Here is a 25324-nt window from a genome sequence, read left to right on the forward strand (position 1 = left end):
TAGGGGGTAGGGACAGATTAGGTCCCCTCTAGGAAGACACTGACTGGGTCAGGCTGGGTTTGAGCGGGGTCTCCTCTGGCCAAATGTCGCCTATTTGTACATAAAACTGTACGCGACACAAGGCATTGGGGAAGGGCTTCACAGACCTAGGACCAACAGGGGTGGTCCCCAGTGCTGTCACCCATCCCCTGCCCACCTTTGGTTTCACCTCTCAAGTGCCCAGGTGGTGACAGACTCAGTGCCCCAACCCCAACCAGGGGGCTAGGGGCTCTGCCTTTGCCTGTGGGAAGGGCTCCTCTGTGCTTCTCAGCCCTCCCAGCCACCTGGGCCACCCCCTTCCTTCTGGCTTCTCCATTGTGCAAAATGCTCCTCTGCCCTTCCACCTAGTGCTCAGGGGTCTCCGAGACCAGGGCAGGGTGCCCAGGCCACCAGGGGCTTCCAGGGGAAGTCCACTGACCCCAGGAATGCCTCCTGTCTGGACCACCCTCTCCACCAAGCAAATGGGCCTCATACAATCTTCTTGCCAGAATCTTGACCCCCAGGACCCAGGATAGCCCTCGAGGCCACTGACCCACCAGCTGGGCACCTCACGTTACCAACTCCACCACTATTGCACCTGCCCCATTTGTGCAGGGGGAAGGGGCTGTCTCTTTAACAAGCCCCAGCCCACTTCCTGGGCCTCCCCCAGGGAAAGGAGCCTTTGGCCAATCCCTAGACCTGGTTGCTGCCACCCCAGGCCACTCTACACCCCCCCGCCCTCCACTGAAGGGCTGTGTATGCTGGGGCCATGAGCCTAACAATGCTCTCCTTCCCAGCACTGTTACCCCAAGCCAAGTTAGGGGCAAGGAGCAGAGAACAAGGTGATTCTTCAGCCCCCTGGCTTTCAGGGGTGGAGGTGGGGTCTCTGGGGTTACAGGAGTCAAGACTCCAGCAGCACAGCTCCCAAAGGCACCAGACAACCCAGCAGCCTGTACCCACCCCTCCCACCCTCGGGCCGCCCCCCAAGCTTAGACTAGGTCAAGCAAGGGCCGTACCCTGAGTCTCCAGCCTCCCAGCCTGGGCCCCTGGGGAGCCGGAGAGGTATGGGCCAAGGCAGTGGGGGTTTGTGGAAGGAAGAGGGGCTGAGGCTTTGAGATGGCCACAGTGGGAGATGGGGCCTCTGCAGGATGCCCCTCACACCCTGGCCCCCTGAGGTGAAGAAAAGAATCCCACCTCATCATGGCTGACTGGGCTTCTCTGCCCCCCGATCCCCCCACGCCACGGGACCCCTGACCCTGGCAAAGGGAAGCCCAACTGGAAGAAGGGGGCCTGGAGCCCAGGGTGCCCTGAGGCAGCCCTTCCCACCCCCTGAGATCAAGGCAATGGTGGTTTTACAGGCTGACGGGTCAGTCATGGCAGGGGCTGGGGGGGGCGGGGTGCAGAGAGGGGGCAGGGGGCAGGTACCCCCTACTGGGGGCAGCAACCAGCTGCCCCCTGAGCAAACCTTCCTGCTCCCAACTCACCCAACCAGGCCAGAGGCACAGTCTCCCCACCCCCGGCCAGCTGCCCCCCATAGCCTCAGGGCCCCTCCGTGATGCTCATCTGGATGTGGGGGGCCAGCCTGAGCGGGGATCCCCCCCACCCCAGGGCACAGCGCAACAGTTCCAAAAAAATAGAGATTTGTATTCTTAAAAAAAATTAAATAAAAGCCCAGCTCTGCTGATAGGCGAGTGTTCCCCCATCCCCACCCCCATCCCCCTTGTTTCCCTGGCCGGCACCCCCATCCTGCCACAGCCCCAGGGGTATTTACAACATGGAACAATAGAGGCCTGGGGTGGGGGGCACTGCGGCAGGGAGGAGGGGGCGCAGGGCAGGTCCCCCCCCAGAGGGGTCCCCCGAGACAACACAACATCAACAAGAAAAGTTGCAAATCAGGCAGAAATGGGGACGTCATTCCAAGGTCCTTATATACAGACACTGCATGACCAGTGGGAAGGGGGGGGCCCAGATGGGACCAGGCATGGGCATGCGGCAGGCAGGTGGGCCAGCCCAGGAGCAGTACAGGAAGACAAGGCCTCCGCCCCACTCCCACCGCCATCCCACCCCACCTTTGGTAACAACAGCCCTTCAGGGAGCCCCTGACAGTCAAGAGTTTCCTCTGGGAGTTCCCAGGGAGAGGGGCTCCCCAGTTCAGCCCTGCTGCAGGGCTGGAATGGGGGCATCCTATGCCCGCCCTGGTTGGCCATGTGGGACACAATGAGTTAAAAGTGTGCTGCCCACCCTTGACTCTACCATCTGCCCAAAGTGAGGGGGTGACCCCTGGAAGTCGAGGGACTGGAGCCTAGTCATTGTAGAGGAGCCCTCTTGGGCATCAGCTGGGGGGAGCCCCATAAAGGGGAAGAGTGGGCTCCCTAGGGTTTGGGGGCTGAAGTGAGGGAAGAAGACCTGGACCCTGCATGGGGGAAGGGCCAGCGTGGTCATGAGGCCAGTAACCCCCCCACTCAGGGCCCTGGCCAGGAAATCCACGCTGGAGGGGTCAGGAGCAGGGGCCCTGGCATGGGCCCGCCTGGGAGCTGGCCGGTGGCTGGGGAAGGGATGGCCGGCTGGCCAGAAGGGGGCTCACAGGTAGATCTCGCGCTTGGCCGTCTGGGCAGATGCCGGTGTGGCTGCAGGTGGGAAGTCCGAGGTCTGGGTCAGGGGGATTTCCTCCAAGGTGGCCGAGTCCTTGCAGGAATCATGGCTACTGTGGGAGAAGGCACTGTAGGAGGGCAGGAGGCGCACGGGGGCCGTTTTGGTGTTCCGGTCTTCCGGGGGGCTGGGGCTGCCGGCGCCCGCAGGCTCCTGCCCTCCTCGGTCCTGGTAAGGCACGAAGGTGGAGAGTTTGAGGGCGCTGCTCTTGGTCCGGCGGCTGGGAGACGACTGGCCAGGCATCCAGCATGTGTCAGAGTGGCCAAACTCACTGCACTCCCGGGTACATGTGCCCGTCATGGCGACGTCAGGCAAAGGGCGCAGGTCTGCAGGGGAGAGCGGGGAGGACGGTCCTCAGGCAGGGCAGCCTCGCACAGCTCTGCCCCACAGCCTCCCACCAGCGCCTCCATGCCGCCTTGGAACAGGGGTGCACGCCCCTTCCTGCCCACTGAGCTCACAGGCACACACACCCTCAAATAGACACACACCCTCCCACCATCCACCGCATGCTTGCTCTCTCTCTCACACACACACACACACACACACACACACAATCTATCCTTAAATAGATACATTCTTTCCATCCTCACCCACCCTCCAGCTCTCCTCTCACACATCCACCATATCTGCCCTCAGACAGGTGCACAAACACACACCCCATCTACACACTCCGTCACCTATCTCCAGACAGGCTGAAACATGCACATCTACCCTCAGGTAGGGGTGAGGAAACCCCCATCCTCATTAAAGACACAATCTCTTTCTCTCTCTACTGCTCTCTCTCTCTCTCTCTCACACACACACACACACACACACACACACACCTACCCTCAGAGAGGTGTGGACACACAAATCTACACCAGGCATCTCTATCCTCAGACAAAGGTGGGCACATGCCTCCCTTCTGAGCCCCCTCCAGCCTCACCATGCTCCCAGTTGCCCTGGGGCCCCACCCCACCCCAGCACAGCAAGGCCCTGCTACAAAGCCAGGGGTTTGCGTAGAAGCACACACTCACATATCCACAAGCACGCTCATGCAGCCCCTCCCCGCCTCACTCCGGCCCCTACACCACCCACCACCCCTGGCCTTGCCCCGGCTCCCTGCCCAGAACACCCATGGGAACAGAAGTTGGCCGCCTGACATCGGCAGTAGCCAGTGTGGTTGCTGGGCAGCGGGGGTCTCCATGGGAACGTCTGGGCCTTGAGTACTTCCTGTCACAGTTGCCCCTGTCCCGCCCTCGCTTGGGGACAGTACCAGGCGGTGCCCCCCTCCAGGGATGTGACTGAGCGGCACCACCTAGGGTGGGGACTCCCCTGGCACCACTCACCCTGGCTTGGCCTCCTGCCAGTGCAAGGTGAGGAGGGGACAGCTCTGTTGTTAACCCTCCGGGGCTCTTCAGTTCAGGGCAGAGTGGGGGGACCCAACGTGGCACGGAGCAGAGCACGGGCACTGGGTGGGCGGGGCTGGGTGCTGGGCCGAGTCCCACAGACCCCAGACCCCAGAGCAGCTCCCACATACCTGGCAGTCCACCTCAGGGCCTGCTCCGGCCAGCCGGCTCTGCGCGGGCACAAAAAGGACGAGACGGGCGTGAGATCGCGCATGGATGGGCAGGGTGGAGATGGAGGGCACTCTGAGACCTGGGGCCTGGGAGGTTAGACAAGAGCCCTGGGCCCGAGGGGTGAGGTGTGGAACTTTTCATCTTTTGGCGGGCTGGGGGAGTTCGGACTGAGGGAGGGGCGAGACCTGAGGATAGCTCTAAGCTCAAGAGTCTTTCTATCCCAAGGGGAAGCTGATTTAGTCTCCCCACCACGGGCTACCAGAGGTGCCTTCACGCACACACACGCACTACACACATACATTCTGACAACACGCCCCCCATCCAGTCCCATGCTGACCTCTGCTCCAGCCCAGATCCCACGTCTGCCATCACCCTCCAAGTCCCTCCCACACAAGCCTTTCCCCTCCCCAGGCCTCCCCACTCCCTCTCCTCAGCCAAACCCTCTCCTGCTTCTCCTGCCAGGGGATCATCACACCCTTCTCTGGGCTCCTCCTAGCATCCAGGGTCCCTTTCCTTTTCTCAAGGCCCTCTGAGCTCTCATTATCTCAAGATTCCCTCAAAGTTCCCTCACCACTACCTGAGCCCTCTGGCCCCCATTCTCAGGGTCTCTGTTCCCAGGAAGCAGAATAAAGTAGTGCTGAATTCAGTCTTTGGAGTCAGAGATGCCTGGGTTTGAATCCCTCCCAGCTCTGTCACTTCCTGTATATGACTTTGGGTAAGTGACTCAACCTCTCTGAGCCTCCGTTTCCCCCACTGTAAAGGGGGCACAATAAAGTTCTCAGATCAGAGAGCGGTTGTGAAGGTTAAATGAATATATACCAGAAAGCACTCAGCACAGTGTTCACTGCTGAATACACGACAGCTCAAGAGATGGAGGCTATTTCTAAGGTCTTGTCATCACTCTCAGGCTTCTACTCATTCCTGGGGTCCCCTCACCGTTCTCGGGGTGCTCCATCTCTCCTATGCTGCCATCGGGGGTGGTGCGCTCATAGTGATCCTCAGGCAGAGCCAGGGGACCGAGTCGGGGCCCCGAGGATGACTTGCTGGACGGCGTCTCAGACTCCTCCAGGCCACTGTCGTAGTAACTGTGCTGGGACGGGTCCTGCAGCTCCTGCGCCTGGCTGGTGGCGGAGAAGGTGACGCGCCGGTGAGGTAACTGCAGGGAGAGGGAGTGTCACTGCCGGCCGGCCAGCCTGTGCCACGGGGCCCACCACCGCACCAGGCTACAGCCCCAGCCAAGCCCACCCCCAGAGCTCCTAGCCCTCTAGGCCTCAACAGCAACCAGGAAGAGGCCCAGGCCCCTAGCGCAGCAGAACCCCCCAGAAAGCAGAGACCTTAACAGAGGACTGCCCCTTGATTCTAGGTCAGCTCCCAGGACAGCCAGGACCACGCACTGGAAGTCCCAACACAGCACAGGCCCCAGTGTTATGACAGCCCCCAGGCCAGCACAATAAGCTTAATCCAGTACAACCGCTTGTTAGAGCACAGCTTCCCAGTACTGGCACAGCCTCTGTTTAATTCCAGACAGCCAACACCAAAACAGCACAATACCAGCCAACTCCCCTAATTCCAGCATAGCCTCTAAACACCAGCAAGCCTCCAGTTTTTAGAACAGCTCTCTGAAAGCAGGACAGACTCCTAATTCCAAAACAGCTCACCAGTACCAGAACAGTTCCCTGGTTTCCAAATAGCACCCTCCAGACTGCAGCTCCTCACCTGTCTCATTGCTCTGTTAACTTCTCATTGCCTCCATCCAGTGGGGTGCTAACCTCTTTCTGATCTTCTGTTCCTCACCCCTGGTCTGTAATGCCATAGGCAGGACTCCCTGCTGAGTCCCCACCCACCCAGGTGCCCACTGCGTTCCCCTTCAGAGAGGCCTGGGAGTGGAAAAAGGCGGGAGGGAAGAGGGAAAGGGAGCCTGATAACAAACCAGGGCACCTTGGGGGTGGGGTAGCAGAACAGTGGAAACTCCCCAGTCCTCCAGATCAGGAAACAGTATTAACTGGAGAGGGCAGGGCCCAGGAGGACCTGGGCTTAGGGGGAGGGGCCCAGCATCCGTCAGGGATTCGGAAGGCTGGCTTCTTCGAATGGACGCTCCTTCTAGGAAATAGGAAGGAGCTTCCGGGAGGGGCCGCTGGCTTGGTAGAGCCAGGATTTAGGAGCTTGGAGCGGGGACTGGGGTGGGGGGAGGGCAACAGTGACAGGCTGCTCCCAGATGGCAGTCCTGCCTGCCTGCCACGGGTTAATGATCATCCCAGGAACCTGGCAACCTCCGCTTGGCACTCGGTACAACCAGCCCATCCCCCAAACACCCACCTGGGACCACCACTGGTTCTCCTGCCAACCGGAAATTAGAAGTTGTGGAGGGCGCAGACCCAGGGCCCCTGGAGGCTAGGGGTGGGAGCAGCCCAGGCCCAGGGCCCTGCTGATGAGTCTCCAGGCTCCTTCTAATCCTCTAAGACTTTGTGGTGCTTTGTCTTTAAAACCCTCAATAGCAGGTTCTCAAGATGGCCAAAGGAGGGTGTACCAGGTTTGCAGACCCACCCTCCTGATACCCTACACAATTCCCGTGCCATCCAAGGCAGCTGGGGTAGGGGAGGTTGTCAGCACAGGGAGCTTAGGAGCTGCCTTCCCACCTTGGCTCCCACCCCACCTTCAGGCATAGGCAACACTTCTCGAGATCCACGTTGGGATCCAAAACACTGAAAGGTCTGGGTGATGATAGACAAGATCCCCAAAACTGACCTGATATTTGGGGCTGGGAGGATGTAAAGGAGCACGTCCACCTGGTGATGGAGTGAATAGGTTCCAGGAGGGTCTGGGAGGCACAGGGCAGTCTGGCTGTTGGGTGTTTTTCTTTCCAGTTTTCTTTAAGACATTAGCCAGCAGCCCTCCCTCCCTGCAGAACCTGTCCCTGGTAATCCAAGGCTTCAGTCCTGCCTCCTAGGCACATCACTTGGTCTTTTTCCTATGATTCTTTTCTGTAAAATGGAGGGTTGGGTCATACTCAACACTAAATATTCCCTATAATTCTATGACTATCAAATCTTAAAAAGCCTAGATCCAAAATCTCTCTCAGACCCTAGTCCAGAAGTTCTAGACCCTTGCTGGTTATTTCCAGTCGGCCGTCCCTATGGACCCTTCAGATTCAACATGCCTGAAACCAAATTCTTTTTCTTTAATCAGCTTCTGCATGGGCAATGATCTCATCATCCTACCACCCAGACTCAGAAGGTTGATATCTATCTGGGGATCCTGGTAGCTCTCCACTCACTCCCCATCCCTATCCCATATCCAATTATCCCTTGAGTCCTGTGGGTCATTTCTCCAGAAGGTCAGCCTGATCCATCCATCCATCATGCCCTTTTCCACCATCCTTGCTCAGACCTTAGAGGTGCAGTCCTGAACCTTCACCTCTACCCACTTTAAATCCACCATACACTCCAGTAAACTCTCTAAAACTCAGTTCTTCCAAAACTCATGAGCTTTCAGGGCCTCCCACTTCTTCTTAAGGAACTTTTGGCAAAGCATCTATGTCCTCTACAACCTACAGTCTTCCAGTCTCCTGTCTCAGCTCCCTCCTATACCCCCCACTCCAGCCAGAATCCCCTTTCTGCCCTCTCCCTGCCTCCAGCTTGGTCACGCTCACTCCCGCCTTGGGAGTTGGCTCAGCCTCCCATTCAACTCCTGTTCCTTACTTTACGAAGAGCCGGCTCAAGGTTCTCATTCCACCCCCCCGGAAGCCCACCCCCATGTCCTATGCACGTTTTCTCGTACTATGTGCCTCAAAGAAAGGGAGGGGGCACCATGGTCAAATAAATTTGGAAAACCCAGAGTTATACAAAGTTTAACAGGTTTTTCCCTTCTTGCAGGCTCTGCAGAGCCTTTAATAGGTTAATGTGAACTTAATCTTGGAACCCCTTTTTTATATAGCATAACGGGAAACAGCAGACTCTGGCAATCAGATTTCCTGATGATTTGTGTTTGAATTTGACTCCATCGCTAACTAGCTTTCACTTCTGTAAAATGACCTGCATCACAAAGAGTTATGAGCAGTGGATGAGCTAATTCACATAAAATGCTCAGCATGGTACGTTGCACCTTGTAAAGACTCAAAAAAATGGAAGCAAGTAGTGGCAGAAGTGGTAGAACAAGTTGGGAAAAGCTTTAATATATGGCACTTCTCACTGGTGAGAATCGACACCACGATTCTCAACTGCCTCATCTTGTTACTTGTATGTCTTGTAGAAATATGACCATTTTTTCCTCAAGGTCTAGTACTATGCTGAGCACACAGTAGGGATTCAGCCTATGTGTTTTAATGATGACAGTGGTGGTGTGGTTTGGTTGTGTTTGAATGTTCAGTGTGGCTCCATGGATGGGTTGGACTGGAGCCGAGTAAGGGATAATCCCTCAGACCTTGGGAAAGAAAAAGAGATTAAGGAGCTAAAGGAACAGAAGAAAGAGAGAGGCAGTGGCAGCAAGGAGAGGAACAAAAGAGAAAGAATGATTGGTCAGGAGCTGCTGGAGGTCACCCTAGAGATGCTTATTTGTCCAAGGGAAATGAGATGAAACCAGATTTCACTTCCCCATGCCCCACTCCTCCAAAGCCCCTAGGAGTTTTTACTTTGGGGGTACTCCGGGGCATTGGGGAGTTTGTGGACGGAATCAGAGCAGAGAGCTGGCGCCCTGGATCTTCTGGGAGTGTCTCAAGCCTCTTCAGTCGCCATGGAGACAGGTTGCCTCTGGCCTCAGAGACTCCCCCAGGACCTGAGGCCCCTCACCCAGACTTTAGCCTCCTCCTCAGGCACAGCCAGAGACAGGGCAGACCCAGGAGAGCAAGAAGTGAGAGACGGAGAGAGAGAGAGTGAGTGAGAGCTAGCAGCTCAGGGTGGCCAGAGCAAGGAGCTGAAGGAAGGGAAGGGAGGGGGCCGGATAGGGCACCTCAGCCCTGGTCAGCAGTGGGGATACAGAGCAGGTCAGTCCATAGCACTGGGGGATATCCTCCCTTCTCCCTGGGCCCTCCCTCCCGGCAGCCCAGACTGGTGACCATGGTGGGGAGACACAGGGCAGAGCAGGCTAATTGCTGGGTGTTGAGCGGTATTGGGATGAAGAGGCTGGGAAAAGGACTTGGGAAGATCTTGCCTGGAGGGAAGGTGCCTGGTATAATTAAGAGGTTCTCTGCCTTCACCTGAGGCAGCCAGGCTGCACTCCACCCCCACCAGCTGCTCTGGTCTGACCTCTGTTGGGAGATGCTCGATGTGCACAAATGGGAAAGGTCAAGTCTCAGCCAGCGGAGAAAGGGCAGGACTTGGGTGCATCTCCATCCGCTTTCTTGGTAAAGGGTGCCATTCCCAGGGAGGCCTCACAAACATGAGGGAGGGGGACACACTGCTGGACAGCTCCATTTGAAGCCTGCTCAGAAAGGCACTTCCCCCAAACATGGACATGGTCATGGTGGGGAGGGGCCTGGTCAATTAAGATAGGGTTGGGGCAGAGGGGCAGGTCTGGGACGTGGGAAGGGACAAAGAGCAGGGATGGGGAAACTGAGGCAGGACATCGGACAAAGGGCTGTTTCCAGTCTCTCTCGCTCCTTCTCTCAGTTCCAGGAAAATAAGAAGCCAAAACTCCAAAAATAGAGAACTTTATTATCAGGGCAAAGTGTTTGGGGCTGGGGGAGGGGAACTGGGGCCCAGCCCCAGGAGTCTGGGGTGGGGAAGAGGGTGACACACAGTACACAGAGAAGGCACAAATGGGGAGGCCCCCCTCCCTGACAGAGCGTCCACCTGGTTACCCACCAGGACCCCAGGTCTCCCCCTTTCCCCTCTAGAGAAGCACCCATGGCTGGTCTCAGACAGAGACCCACGTTTGGAGAAGACTTCTTCTCCATTTCCCTCCCCGCTTCTGCCTCCAAACCCTTCTGCTCACCTACCCATCAGTCCCCACCTGCAGGACCCAGCAGCTGGTCCAGTGTCCCAGGATGTGACAAGTCACAGGCCTCTCTCAGTGCGGAGGGGGCGGGGGGGACACGGAGCACACCCTCAGTTTTCATTCGGCCCGACCCTCCAAGCCTGGGTGAGGCAGCAGGGCCATCAGCGGTCCCAGCGTCCCCCGATCTTTGGTTCCACCTCCCACCACTGACTTGGGCTGGTGAGCACGGCAGGCCCGAGACACCAGCTCTGTCACTCCCACACCTCGGTCCAGATGGCCCCGTGGTAGGGGTGGGGTGGGGGCCGGGGCATGCTGAGCCGCAAGGGCTGGCCTACCTGCTTGCTGGGGTATTTGGGGGGGTTGGTGCGGTAGCTGTAGTCGGAGTACTGCTCAGAGCCCGTGGACGTCGTGTCCCCAGTGCCTACGAAAGTGTTGGCTGGTGGCAGGTCCTGCACCACCTGGTGCTTCTTGGAGGCGGAGGGTGACTGGGGCTGCAGCTGGATGGAAGGCAGCGGGGAATTAGAGCGATAGTGGCGGCCGAGGTCAGGGCTGCCTGGTGGGTAGTTGAGGGGCAGGTGGATGCGGGGGCTGTCCCCAGGGGCATCGCTCATCAGGTTGAACTTGAGGGATTTCTGCAGCCCGGCCTCATCCTCGTCCTCCACCGGCTTCACGGGCTTAGGAGACTTGCTCTTCTTGCCCTTGCTTTTGTTTCCCTTGGAAACTTTGCTGCTGGGCTTGGGAGCATACAGGTCCTTGGTCTCCTTCTTGCCAGCCTGGTAGCCACTCTTGGCCTCCCGTTGCCGGCAGTAGCGCACGAGCACGGCCAGGGCGATGAGCAAGGCCACGGCCACGACACCCGCCACCACGCCAAATAGGATGTTGCTGCGCTGCTTGGAGCGCTCGTATTCCGGATCCCCAGCAATGTCGATGTCCAGCGGCGTGTCCAGGCTGTGGCCCAGCAGGGTCTCCAGCAGGGTGCGGTTGGCCAGGGTGTCATTGACATACAAGTGGACCAAGGCTGTGCCATAGCGAGGGGGCTTGCCACGGTCACTGACCTTCACCACTAAGCGGTGCAGCCCGTGGTGGCGCCGCTCAATCTCCTTTTCCAGGGTGATGGCACCGGAATGTGACCCAATCTGGAAGAGTCCGTAAGGGTTGCCACCGGCGATGCTGTAGGTCAGCTCAGCGTTGACACCAGAGTCAATGTCCTCAGCTGTCACCTGGCTGACCGTCTCACCCAGACGGGTCTGCGGGGTCAGCAGCCGGTGGGAGGTGTTGGAAGGGGCGGTGATAAAGGGTGCATTGTCATTCTCATCCAGCACGTTGATGGTGACGCCAACGTAAGCCGAGCGAGGTGGGACGCCGCCGTCCACCGCCTTCAGCTGGAAGGTATAGGTGCTTTGCTGCTCCCGATCGAAGCTCAGGCTGGAGAGGATGGTGCCCGTGCCGTTCTGGATAACAAAATCACCATTGTCCTGCTCCACCGTGAGCTGCACCCGGGCGTTCTCCCCCTTGTCCCCATCAATGACCGTCACCATGCCCACTGGACTCAGCGCCGGCATGTTCTCCATCACTGAGAAGTTGTAGCCACTCAGCATAAACTTGGGGTCATTGTCATTGCAGTCCAGCACGTTGACAAGGACGGTGGCTGTGCCTTGGAGGCTGGGGCTGCCCCGGTCGGCTGCCACCACCTTCAACTCATAGCTTTCCCTCTGTTCCCTATCAAGGGATGTCTTCACCCGGATCTCTCCAGTTTCAGGTGAGATGGTGAAGAGGCCCTTGGCAGCCGGCTCAGGCTCCAGAGAGTAAACCAGCTCAGCATTGGAGCCCGAGTCGGCATCACTGGCAGTGACCTCAGCGACCACTTCACCTGGCTTGTTGTTTTCTGGGAAGGCAACCTCAGTGACGCTCTGGGTGAAGACAGGTGCATTGTCATTGACATCCACCACCTGCACCTTGAGGGAATTGGTGCTCGAGAGTGGGGGGTTGCCAGAGTCCACGGCCACAATCTCAATGGTGTAGTCTTTGACCTTCTCATAGTCGAGCGGGGTGGTCGTCTGCAGGAAGTACTTCTTCTTGCTGTCACTTCCCGTGTCACTGGCCTGGCGGAGCTGGAAGGGCACGTCACCTGCCACCACACAGGTGACAGCTGCATTTTCTCCCTCATCTCGGTCAGATACCTGCACCAGGGCCACAGCTGTCTCTTCTGCCACATCCTCTGAGATGTTAGCCATCCCGTCTTGGTGAGTCACCAGCCCTATGCCCCGGATTTCAATGGTGGGGGCATTGTCGTTCATGTCCTTCACGGTCACCACCACTTGGGCTCGGGCACTCTTGGGGTTGGTGCCTCGGTCCTTGGCAAGCACCGAGAAGCGCAGGGTGCTTAGGTCCTCGCGGTCCACGGGGCCCTGCACAGTGATAAGTCCCGTGTTCCTGTCCAGTCTCAGAAGACGCCTCACAACTTCGGGCACCTGGTGGAACGTGTAGTCGATCTCTGCGTTGGCACCTTGGTCGGAGTCATTGGCCTTCACCTACAGGGCAGGGGGAATAAACAAGGAAAACAGGGCTGGGTTAGTTTGGGGATAACAAATTAAGGGACACATTGCTGCCTTTCCAACGAACATGGCAGACACAACTAATCTAACAAGGCACCCTTTCCAAAAGCAGCACACGCATGCCCTGCCCTTTTCCCAATCCTGACACTTTGGCATATATTACTGATCTTTTTCCCTGAAGAGCACAGATACAGCCCACAAATCCTCAGTGGTGCTACAAGCTACTACTAGAGATGGGACAGGGCAGAATTGAACTCTACTTATCACTCCTATACTAGTCCGCCCAAATATGGGGATGAGGATCCAATTAGCAACTAGGGCAGCCCTTCCACCCAATTAAACTGGCCTTCAAACCCTTCTGAAGAGCTGGAAAGGTGTGAATAGTAGAGATGGTGTGTATGCATGACATATGTGTGCAACATGCATGCATGCACACACACGTGTTGTGATTATGTGAGAAGGTATGTGTTTATGCACGTGTCTATTGGCGCACGAATGGAGACCCACGTGCCCCTCTGGAGGCCACAGGTGAGGGGATTTCTTTTTTGAAAGGAGCCAGGTAGGGATGTGGGTCAGAGGGAGCCCGCCAGGGCCAGGCCAGGTCACTACTCTGTCAAAACCGGGGAAACCTGTTTCATCTCTCTTCCCCTCCCAGGGCTGGTGCTGGCTAGGCATCAACTTGAGGAATCCAGCCGAGCCTGCGGCCAGGAGGGAGGGGCTGGTGCAGGCCACAGAGCCTGCTGGCAGCGGGCTGGGCTCCCAGCATCCCACAATGAACTGTCTGTCCCTTTGCAGTGGGCACGTCCTCCCACGCCAAGACCGACACACACTCGGCCCAAGTCTATACAAACATGGGTGGTAATGGGGCAACAGGAGCCAGGTGGGAATGGTCATGAGGTAGCACTGGTCAGGGAGAAACAAGAGGGTTGGAGTTAGGTCACAGCCCAACAGAATGTGATGGCAGTATGGGCGGGGGCGGGGGAGGAGGGGGGAGGGGGTAGACAGGATAGGCGCAACTTGGCAGAGTCTCTGGGGAGCGGAGCAAGAGTCCTAGGTTCAAATCCCAGCTCCGCCACTTCCCAACTATGAGGCCTTGGGCCAATTATCTAACATCCTCAAGCCTCAGTCTACAAATGTGTAAAATGGGGATAATAATAGAAGCTATTTAATGGGGTTGTGGTGAGGATTAAATGGGATGATAAGTGTAAAAATGCGTAACACTGCCTGGCACATGGCAAGTGCTCCCTAAATAGCCTTTATCCCTCTTTTTGTCCATCCATCTCTAAAAATCGGTGCTGACACAGTATTGGGCATTGCACCTAGCAGGCCCTCAGGCAACTGCTAGTCTCCTTTCCTTCCCATCAGGATTTTTTTGACAGTGAAAACACTGGTGAGCTACCTGGTCTCTGCTCACCCCTCTAATGGTTTCTCCTCGCCCCTCCATGCTCCTGTTCCCCCAGTCTGTCGCCAACTTTTTCATTATGATTCCCACTGTCTCCCTGTCTCTAGATTGGTCACCCACCTCCCTGTCTGCCTCTCTTGCCATCTTACCTCTCTTTGTCTCTGTCTCTGACTCTTGACTTCTGTCTCTCTTTCCCTCCCATCTTGCTCAGTTCTCCTTCTGCCTCTTTCCCACTGCTGGCTCTCTCCCATCCTCCCTTTTCTGCTCTGTCTACCCATAGCCTCATCTCTGCCCCATTCTCCTGCTTCATCCCACTTCCCAGCTCTTACACACATGGGCTCTGAAGCCAAAATGTTGGATGTGGCCAAGGTGGAATCTGAACACATCAGGTGGGTGTTACCAGGCAAGTTTCCTAATCTCTGTGGGCTCAGTTCCCCATCTGCAAAATGGGGATAATGCTTACATTGTACTGTGGAGATTAAATGATATAATACACATAATGTATTCAGAACAGTGCCTGGCACCTAGGCTATTATTATTCGCCATCCCAGACTGTCTCCCTTTTCTTTCTCAGTCTCTCTTCTACAGGTTCCAGTCCATCAGCCTCTAAAAAAAGGCCAAAACTCCTCCCCGTGCCCTGCTTCAGCTTGAGGACTTGGGACGAAGGGTTTCCCAGGATGGGTAACGGTGTGCAGGGCAGGCTGAGCCCTCCTCAGCTCCCTCATATCAAAGACAGACAGCTTCAGCCCATGGGGAAGGAGAAAGGAGCCGGGGCTGGCAGGAGGCCAGGGCTGAGATGACAGTGGGAGATACGCCCACCTGTCTGCAGGGACGCTTTCTTTGCTCTCTCCCAGGCCCTGACCCCACCAAGCTGCCCAGCCCCTGGGGCAGTTCCCATCGAGAGGGGTGTTGAGAGCTTCAGCAGAGGCCACCGACCCCCCCTACTGTGCCCAGCACCCCACACCCATGGGCACACAGTGCCTAGGGGAGGAGGTGGGTGTATAGACATCTGTGTACAGTTTTCTAGAATTCTGAGGACTCACCTGGCTAAAATGATCTCATTTGACTGTCAGGGATGGGCAAAGCAAGGCTCTGTCCTCCAGCCTCAGGAAACTCGTATGTGGCTAAAGGGCCCCTGGTTGGGAAGACATTCTCATCTCTGGAGAGATTCTACTTGGACAAAAGGCGGTTCACTTGTTCCAGCTCAGCTCACTTGGCTGGGGAGGAGGATATCATTTGACTTGGGAGGGGGTTTCACTTTGCAGAGGTTTCTCCAGCTTGAGTCTGCCTCGGGGATGGGGGGATCACTGTTCATATGCTATGTCACTGTCACCTGAATAGCTTGACAGAGGAAAGTAAATCCCCTGCTGGGGTGTGGTGGACTTGTGGGAAGGTCTCACCAGGTGGGCGCTGGGGAAAAGAGATCTCACCACAATATCTTGGCCATCTTGCCCTTAAGTGAAGGAAACTCTCACGAGGTTGGGGTGGGCTCCCATTTCTAAATGTGGGTCACCCTGACAGTTAGATGGAGGGGCCTCTCACCTGGATGACCGAGTGTCCTATGGGGCTGTTCTCAGACAGCTCAGCCTCGTAGGATGGCCGCTCGAACTTGGGGGCATTGTCATTGGTGTCGAGCACGGTGACTCGCAGCAGGGCGCTGCTGGCGCGTGGGGGGTTGCCACCATCCTGCACCTTGATAGTGAGGTCATACGAGTCCAAGCGCTCCCGGTCCAGGTTGCCCATCACGATGAGCTGCGGCTGCTTTCCGTCCTGGTCCTCTGCCACCTGCAGCCCAAATAGCTCCTGGGCCTCGGGCCCCACCTGCAGCTCATAGGATGCCACACCGTTGGGGCCAGCATCGCGGTCCGAAGCCACCGGGATGGGGAAGAGTGAGCCAATGTTGGTGTTCTCGGGGATGGGCAGCGTGATGACTGGTGAGGCGAAGTTGGGCGTGTTGTCATTGATGTCCTGGACCTCTATCTGGCCCTCTAGCAGCCGGGGGCTGCCATTCTGCACAAGGTCCGTGATAGACACCTCAAACTCCAGGATGCAGGGCTCACCAGGGAGCTGGTTCTGGCATTCACGGAGCCCCTCGCGGTCGATAGAGGTCTCCGTGGTAAAGATGTCGCCTGTCTTGCCATCCACCCGCAGGTACGGGGCGCCTACTTCTAGTTTGTATAGGTGGCCCACGTCTGGAAAACCATAATCGGCTGCGAGGCTCCCAATGAGGGTGTTGGGCGGTTGTTCCTCTGGCACCTTGTACACCACCCGAGTGGCATGGCCTGGGGATGGAGCCAGCAGCAGCAGAAGTGCCAGCAGCAATGCGGGCAGCAGCAACCGTTGCCCCCCAGGGCCTGGGCTGTGCCTCAGGGACCCCATCCGGGCAGGCTCCAGAATCAGGAGGGCTGTAAGCGAGGGAGACAAAACAGGGGGTCAGCTGGGAGGAGAGCCCAGGCCCTGAGGGCTGCCCAGAGCCAGCCCCCGACTCCCCCTCTGCCACCTACACACTGATCTCCCAGGAGAGAGCTCTGCCCCAGTACAGAACGCTGATTCCAGGACCCAGAATCCTGAGTCTCACCCACAGCTGGTGTAGCAGTGGTGTCTGCCCCAGCTGGAGGAGCAGGTCTAGAGCAGTTCCTGCCCATGGAACGCCCTGACCCACCTGACACTCCCTCCCTCCCTCCCTCCCTGCTCTCTACTCTGTGCTTTGCCCAACACCTCCTTCTCACCAGCATCCTGCCTGCCATAGTCACCCATGCTAATTACCCTGATACTGAGATAGGGAGAGACAGCAAGCGGAAGGGTGAGACCAGGAGCAACCCCCAACCCACCCCACCGCCACATTACAAGGTAGGAGAGAGACGCAGGTACCCTCACATTCCCCAGACCCCGGATCATCGCCGCCCACACTGAGGGCCACTCACGTTGGCTGCAGGGAGAAGGGATGACGTCACGTTCCTCTCCCTTCTGAGATGCCAAGTCAGTGTACGCACAGGAGGTAGGACATCTCAAATCCCTTTCTCCTGACAGTAATCACCCTAGTGCCCAATGTCCCCACCCTCATGAAGGGCCAGCTTGGACTGGGCACCAATCAAGGCTTGAAAACGGTTAGGGTTGTGGAGTAGGTGTTAGCCCTTCCCGACTCCCTTCCAAACACACATGCCCCTGGGCACTCACACCTGTGTGTACACACACAGTTCCCGGGGCTCCTCTACCCTCCCTCTCCACCAGGGTTGGGGGTGGGGGGGAGGAGAGACACGGGCAGGTATGTGGAAGGAGAGAGTAGACGTCAAGACTGGAGTCAGGACTGTGGTCAGAGCTGACTAGCCCTGGAATTGGCATTGGGAGCTGCCCCAGCCTATCCTTAGCAACTAGGAGCCCAGCAGGTCTAACTGGGACAGAGCTGCCAATAACACCAGCAGCCTTGCCCTGACCACTCCCCATACCCCTGCTCAGTCTCTCAGTGAACATCTGGCCCCTCCCCTGCTTAATCGGTCCAGTCCCATCTCATACCTGCCTCTCCCCGCCCACCCCCACATCCTTCCAGTTAGAGGCCTGTATGCCCCAGCCAACCACAAGCTGCACCGCCATCACCACAAGAGCCTGCTTCTTCTGCCCATCTCCCCCAGCTTTGAGCTGTGCATCAGCAGACCCCAGCCAGACCCTCCAGCTAAGTCCCAGTCTTGACTCCCTCCTCCTCTCCAGCACTACCACGACCACGGCCAGCCCTTCTATTCAAATCCAAAGTCTTCAGCCCAGTACTTTCAGCAGAGGCTCAGGCTCAATCTCCCTTCCCTAGCTCCTGGAGTATGTGCCTCACACACACTCCTGGAAATCCCACCCCAGGCCCTGTCACAGGCCACACCCACCCCACTGAAGGCAGGTTCTGGTCACCCAGGAAGCCTTCCCAGGCCTCTTCAGCCCTCGGTGACCTCTCCTTCCTCCAACTCACAGCCACTTATTGTGTGTCCCAATCCCATGGCAATGAATCACTGTGCAGCCTGGGACACCGCCCGCCCGTGTTGTTCAATCCCAGTTATTGTGCACTTATTCCTGTGTTTTCTGCACTTATTCCTCTCCAAGCATCCCGAAGGAAGGGACGGGGCTCCCTACAGTCATCCCCCAGCCCCCACCCATTCACCTGCACAGAGCTGGGCGTACTATAGGTGCTCATTCATGCATTCAGTGAACGTTTATTGGGCACTTACAACATTCCAGGCTCTATCCTGGGCAGTGGGACACAGCAGTGAACAAGACAGATGCAATCTGTCATTGTGGAGCTGACAATGGTTCTAACTCAAGGACTATTTGTCATTTTTGTTGGGCTGTACCCATTTGACAGATGTAAGGCAGCAGGGTGGAGAAGAGCAGGGACTGTGACATCAGACAGTCTGAGGCAAACCCCAGCTGCCCACTTTCTGACTGCGTGAGCTGGAGCAATTGACTTAGAGCCTCAGTTTCCTTATCTGTAAAATGGGGATAATACTACCTCTTTCCTAGGGAGTTTGAGATCATGTGGGCTAAATGCCTAGCACAGTGAGTATTCAACAAATGCTCCCTCAAAGCACTCACAATTGTAGTTAAGTATCTGTTTGGGAAATAACTTGTGAATTGTTTCTCTTTCCTATAAGACTGTGAGCGGAGACTGGGAGAGCCTCTGCTTTGTTTACTCCTACATCCTCAGGGCCTTGCCCTGGACCCTGCACACTGTAGGTACTCAGTAACAGCTCAGGAATGACTGTGATTATTTTACCTCTCAGGCTTAGCCTATCCTGGAACTTTCTGTATGGTCACTGCTTGTTTTCTTGCCCAATTTCCCTACTCCACTGAGAACTCCCTGGGGTCTGATTTAATCCTTCTCTGTGTAGGTCCCTAGCAGACTCTCAGCAAATGGTCATTGAATGCAGATTCCTTACACAAACACAGCCCCCTCCCTGGTCACTCCTCGCACTAATAGGCTCAACGCCTGTGAGGCTGTTATCAGATTAGTGTGTGTGTTTGTTCCCAGCAGCAATCTTAATCTCTTTTAAAGGAGGGAGGAATTTATCTGATGCTGTATTTGGATCCACCCTCCAGCCATTTCCCCTCTCTCTGCATGGACCTGGCACTGGGCTCATCTTACCATCAAGCCTCAACCCAAACACACCTGTCTCCAAAGAACCTCATTCCCTTCTGGGCGCCTTATCCTGCCCTCCCGTGCACAGCACACACACAACATGGGATCATTGTGAGCACCAATTCCATGCAGAAGTCTTGGCAGGGTGGGGGTTACTTGGGAGTTACCCTAAACATGACAAAGAGGAGAAATAAAGCAGTGCCGGCCTGCCTCCACTCACTCCCTCCAGATCAACGGTTGGTAACCTTTTTGGGTTACATTCCCCTTTATGAATTTTATGAAACCACACAGCAGATTCTTCCAAGAAAAATGAACACTCACAAATTTTGGCTACAAATTCTTTGATTTGTAGCCGCTCTAAGAGCTACAGATTAAGCACTGACCTTGGGGGCTTCCTTCCCTATCTTGGGTCACAACCAGGGGCTCTAACCCCTCAGGCCTTCCAGGCAGCACAAACATAGCATGCTTGTGACACATTCTCCCCACATCCCCCCTCCCCACGCCTGCCCCCTAACTCTCATACACATTCTCTCACTCACCCTGTCACACTTAGGGGTCAGGAAAGGATTGTGGCATCTAACTTCTGAGTTGGGAAGAAAACCAAAAGGGAATATCCAAGGCAAGGAAGGTTGGGGGCGGGGGGGGGGGGCGGTTTCCTGGGAGGAAGGAGGAATTTGGGGGGGAAATGGGTTTGGGGGAGGTTGCCCAGAGTAGGTTGCCCAATAAGAGCTGAAGAGGGTTTAGGCTCTTTAAGCACCTGGAGAGTTCCTTTAAAATGAGTATTATCTGGCTCCACCCTTAGGAATTCTGATTCTGGAAGAGGGACCTGGAGAAACCCCCAGGCAGCAAGGTGGAGGCAGCAAGGGTCAGGAACCTTCTGGGAACAACTTTGAGGTACTCTAGGTCTTTGGAGTTAAGAAAGAAGTATAAATTCTATTATCATCACCTTTATTATCATCATCACTCTCCTCACTATCATCATCAACCCAACTAACACTCCCCCAGAGATTTTACTACATTTACATCCATTTCCCATCTAATCCTCCCAGCCCACTGAAATGGGTACTATTTATTATTAATTTATGGCTCCCCATAGTACAGATGATAAAACTGAGGCTCAGAAATAATAATTGCCTTAGGTCACAGAAGTAGTAAGCAGAAGAGTTGGGATTTGAGAAATAAGAATGCCTCCTCACGTGAGTTGGGAAAAGGCTGGATGGGGGAAGGGAAATCAATGGAAATCAGTGGTTGCTATGTACCACCCCTGCCGCCCCCCCCCGACCCCCGCCAACACACACACACACACACACACACACACACACACACACACACACACACGCAATCCCTGGGCTGCCAAACCTGCAGGGCAAGGAGTAAAAGAGAAATAAGAGAGCCTAGGGTTCAAGGTCCGAAGGAACCCAGGCCTCCCAGGATGCAGAGAGAGAGACAGAACAGCCAGGAGTAGCAGTGAGGCGGCCTTTCCTACGCCCTGCTCCCACCATCTCTGAACTTTGTCCTGGTGGTTGGTTGGTGGGAGTCATTAGTCCCAGACGGCAGCCTTTGAAGCGATTAGTGCCTTATCTGCCCTTCCCTAGGCATTGGCTGCCTTCCCGGCAGGGGTGTCCCCACCTCCACCTAGCGACATTGGGCACCCAGGACCCTGAGAAGCCAGAGCCTCAGTAGGGACAGTGACTCATTCTTCTCAGGCCAGAGGAGCACAGTGAGGTGTGAGGGGGCAGAGTCCAGGGAAGGCCAAGGAAAACGCCATCTGTGTCAACATCTGGGGAGGAAGGAGAACAGTGGTGAGGCTTCACCTGGAACCTTCATTGACAGCCCACTTCGGGGATCAGGGGCCATTTCCTGCTGAATGCTGTGGCCAGAGAGGAAACACACGGGGGCAGACATCACTGTCCCAGAGGCCAGGTAAGCCCTGACCCTCACTCCCGCACTGTTACACAACAGTCACCACCACTGTGGGCACAAAACACCAAGGGACATAGCAAACATCTGGGAGAGGAGGGTAAGCAAGCTGGGCTGTGTGGGGTGGAGCTGTTCAGAGGCTTCCCACAGTGAATAAGTGCACAGCCCTCAGCTCCTCTCCCTTCTTTTTCACAACCCTCTGTTAGCCTCTGCAGGGTTTCCAGGCACCTGCATTCTGAGTCAGATTGTCGGGGTTCAAACCCTGGTTCCACCACTTCCTAGCTGTGTGACCTTGGCCAAGTGACTTCACCTCTCTGAACATATTTCCATATTGTGAAATGGAAATAATCCTGCCTCTTGAAGTTATTTGGGAGGATTAAATGAGAGCTGATGCATTAAGGTCTATTACATTGTAAAAGACAGATAGCTTTCCATCACCGAATAGAGCACTTTATTTCCAACATCAGGCAAACAGTAGGTGCTTATTGGTTCAATAAATAAGTGAGCCAATCCCCTGCCAGTTGGGAAGACCTATGAAGGCAAGGATGGTGTCTATCTTACTACAGTACTGCATCCTCATCACCCACCATGGGCCCTAGCAGACAGTAGGTGCTCAATACATGGTTGAAAGAATCTCTCTCTGCAGCACCAACTATCCTCTCTCATGGTAGGGGCAGACCTCACCCGTATTAGAAGGGCCTCCTCCTTTCCCATCTCCTCTGCCCCCAGCCTTGACTCCTGCTCAGCTCCTCCCCCCACCCTTGCAGACCTTCTCCTGACCCTTCCACCCACTCTCCGCAGCAGTTAGCTCACTATCTCTACCTAGCCCAGCTCCCCTGACCAAGTAGCCACAGCAGCAGCCCGTCTGCCAGGAGAACGCCTTACCAGCAAGACCCCCCTTTCCAGCTGAAATCCCTTTTGGAATTGGGGATTGGGTGGGAGGGAACGGAAGAAACTAAATGCAGCCAGAACTGAAACCAGACCTGCTCCCCTACCACCCCGCCCCTGGCAGTCTCTGGAGGCCCCTCTCATCGCTCTCTCCTCGATTCCACTCCATCCCCTGGTCTGGTCGTAATTACATATTTCAATCCTCCCAGACCGCCACGTCAAGAAAGTAACACACCCCCACCCCACACACACCTACACCTCTGGGCTGTCACAAACACCTTCTGCGCGCTCTCCTTCCTGGCAGCTACCAAGGGTTGGCCCAGAGCAGGTAATGGAAGGCTCTCGGCGTTTTCCGGCACGACATCCTGGACTCTGCCGGCCGGGGCAGACCCCAGCCTACACCTGCGCGGTCAGCGGGCGCTCCCCGTACACCTCCTGCGCGCGGGGCATCTCCTCCCAGAGGACGCGGGACAGTGTGTCGGGGGAGATGGGACGGCGGCTGTTCTCCGCCAGCCTCCGGCTCGGCCGGCCCCACCCCACCCCCACCCTCAGCAGGGCGACGCCGGGCCTTCCCGAGCTCAGGGCGAGGCGCGAGCGCGGCGCGGTGAGAACGCGCCTCACCGGCGGGCCCCTGGTGCCCCCCGCCCCAGGGGCCGCCGCGGGGACTCCCTCCTCCTCCGCCTCTCGGGCCTCAGCCTAGGGACCCCCGCAAGCCGGCGTCGGCTGGAGCCGCTCAGCGGGCGCAGGGAGGGGGCGGGGAGGGAGCCAGCGCCGGAATCACAAAGCAGCGAGCCCGGCCCGGAGGAGAAATACTCGTAAAACGGACCCTCTAGCGGACGGCGGAAAAGGGGGCTTTGCCCCACTCTCAATCGTCAAAGACCTCAAAGCAGCCCCGAATATTTCCTGCTAGAGGAATGGTCTCCGACCACTGCTGAAAAACTGAGGCCAGAAGTCTGGGCTCCCGAGGGTAGCTGGGGGAAAGGGGTGCGAGTCCTTCTCGCCTGCCAGTTGTGATCCTGCGCGTGCCGCGCGCGTGCTCTCCTGGTCCCAGGGCCTTGCCCGCACACACGACTCTGGCCTGCAGCCGCGACCCGGCGGAGAGGACGCCCGGGTGTGAGAGGAACACAGGTGTGTGGGCCCCAGGTGTGCTGGGGATCCAGGTGGTTCGGAGAACGCAGCTAAATGGTCCGAAGAGGGTCGCAAACACCGCCCAAGGCTTGCACCCTCTGCAAAGGGACCTAGGGCCCTGGAGCTCCGGGGAGGCGGGTTGGCGCGGCCTGCCAGGTCCAGCTCGTTCCGGGAATACCCGGCCGGCCGGCTGGCCCCGGAGTGGGGGTGGGGAGGTGCCGGCAGGGAAGCAGGTCCGGCCAGCCCCTAGGGTTCCCGCTGGGCCGAAATTTACACTCACTGTCCGGCGCTAAGGGGAAAGGGGCGCTAGGGGCCCTCCGGGTGGCCCGGCGGCTTCCCCTGACGGAATCTGGCCTCCGAGGGAGAGGGACAGAGCGTGTATGTTTGTGTGTATACGCTGCAAGGTGTAATGTGACACTGTTGGTGGAAGGTGTGTGTGACACCCAGTGTTAAGATGTGTGAAGCAGTAGATTCTGTGTTTGTGCCCGTGAGGCGCTGCTGTGGGTGCCACTTGCTGTGTTAGGGCGTGTGCCGTCAAGGAGTGTGCTGAAACACTGGGTTCTGTGTTTATGGGTGCAGTCGAGGGGTGCAAGCGAGACATGTGTTGTGTACCTGTGTTCTGGCCAAGGAGTGTAACAGAATTTGTTAGGGTGTGTGCCTTAAAGGAATATGTGTGTGCGGGGCTGGGTTTTGAGTGTTCATCTAGCGAACTGTGGCCGTGACACTCGTATGTGAGGGCATGAGATTGCGTTTGTGTGTCCATGTCGCCGAATGTCACACCCGGTTGTGTTTTGTTGTTCTGTATGGCCACGGGTTCTGTGTCCGTGCTGCTGAGCATGCAGAAGCTGAAGCAGATTGTGAGCTACTGACGGTGCCCCAGTGGGCGCTGGTGTGCGGGAGGTATGCCTGTGTGCACATATGTATGTATGTGTGTACATATGTCCGTGGTCTGGTCCTCCGGGTGCCCGCGGGGAGCTGGAAGCGCCTGAGTAATCCGAGCTGGTCGCCCAACAAGTGTGTGTGTGTGTGTGTGTGTGTGTGTGTGCGTTGTGAATGAGGGTCCTTGCTTGCTACATCCTCGGGGACGGCCCCCCCCAACTGGGGGCTGCGGACTTGCCCCAGGCCATCTCCATCCCTCGCGCGGCTGGAGCCCCCTTATCCCCGCAGCTCCAAGCGCTCCAGGGTGCAGGGCGCCCAGGCTGGAGCCCAGTCCAGCACCCGCTCTCCTCTCGGCTTTTTGCGGCGGACCTTGGAGGCCAGGGTGCCCCAGCCGCAACCCCAACCGCCCCCACCTCAGCCCCGGCGCGCTGAGCACCGACCGGGCCCCCGTGGCCTCGCTCGGCCGAGCGCCCCTCCCTCGGCTCCCGCCAGCCATGGCCGCTCCCGGCCGGGAGCCACCACCGCCTCCACCGCCACCGATCCTTACCCGCCTCTGGGCAGCGCAGGCCGCGGGCCCTGCAGTCCATGAGCCGCCACCGGCCCCGGCCCGGGCTGCGGCTCGGCACGGCACGGCTCTGGCTGGCGCTGCGGTTCAGGCTCGGCTCCGGCTGGCTTTGGGCACAGCAGCCCCGGCGGCTTCGCGTCCGCGCCGCGCTCCCGCTCCCCGAGTGTGTGAGGCGGCGGTGGTGGCGGCAGCGGTGGCGGAGCCAACGGCGAACGGAGAGCACAGCCGGGCCCGCCCCCTCCCTGCCCCCCCCTCCCTCCTGGCCCGCCCGCCTGCCTCCCTCCCGCCTCCCTGCCCCCTCCCCCGCCCAACACGGCCGGGAGGTGGAGCTCGGGACCGCTCTGGTCCTGCTGGGAGGGGACCCCAGCACCGCTCCCCAAAGCCAGGACCCCTTTGGCTATCTCTCCCCTACCCGAGGCCCGTATACACAGATCGTCCCCCTCCCTGGCTCTTCAGTTTACACTTATCCCACCCGTGCCCCCATCTGGGACCCCTCCCGAATTCCTTTCCTAACCTCACTCAAACACCTGTCCCCTACCCTGCCCCCCTGGGAAGTGGAGGCACGGGATATGTCTCCCCCGGTGCCTTCTTTTCTGGGCATCTGCTCCTCCAGATCCACCTTCTTCCCGCCCAGACCCCCAGATCACCCCGAATGGCCCTCCCTTCTCACTGCGCTCAGGGGAAGTCCACCCCTCCCCCTCTGGCCGAAGCCGC

General features: G+C 57.4%; 1 protein-coding gene across 2 annotated transcripts; it reads right to left on the minus strand.

Moving 5' to 3' along the window:
- Nucleotides 1-1741: 1741 nt before the first annotated feature.
- On the minus strand, nt 1742-24773 carry PCDH1 (protocadherin 1). Of its 2 annotated transcripts, XM_059917344.1 has the most exons (6): nt 24593-24773; nt 15657-16519; nt 10493-12688; nt 5163-5382; nt 4187-4225; nt 2908-2993 (listed from the first exon to the last, which is right to left on the minus strand). In XM_059917344.1, exons 1-5 carry the CDS (start codon nt 24630-24632, stop codon nt 4200-4202), a joined length of 3345 nt encoding a protein of 1114 aa, XP_059773327.1. In that variant the 5' UTR covers nt 24633-24773; the 3' UTR covers nt 2908-2993; nt 4187-4199. The 2 variants fall into 2 exon arrangements, with proteins under 2 accessions (XP_059773326.1, XP_059773327.1); XM_059917343.1 differs by lacking the exon at nt 4187-4225 and having other exon boundaries at nt 1742-2993.
- Nucleotides 24774-25324: the final 551 nt, after the last annotated feature.

Source organism: Balaenoptera ricei, chromosome 3, assembly GCF_028023285.1.
Source record: "Balaenoptera ricei isolate mBalRic1 chromosome 3, mBalRic1.hap2, whole genome shotgun sequence".
Taxonomy (NCBI): Eukaryota; Metazoa; Chordata; class Mammalia; order Artiodactyla; family Balaenopteridae; genus Balaenoptera; species Balaenoptera ricei.

Bases quoted from the DNA above. Each gene is read 5' to 3' on its own strand.
- PCDH1 (XM_059917343.1), bottom strand. From the start codon at position 24,632: ATGGACTGCAGGGCCCGCGGCCTGCGCTGCCCAGAGGCGG. The intron at 5,383-10,492 runs GTAGGCCAGCCC...CTCTCCCTGCAG, and splicing joins CCAAATACCCCAGCAAGCAG to TTACCTCACCGGCGCGTCAC. The intron at 2,994-5,162 runs GTGAGGGGACCC...TCTCCCCTGCAG, and splicing joins GATGGAGCACCCCGAGAACG to ACCTGCGCCCTTTGCCTGAC.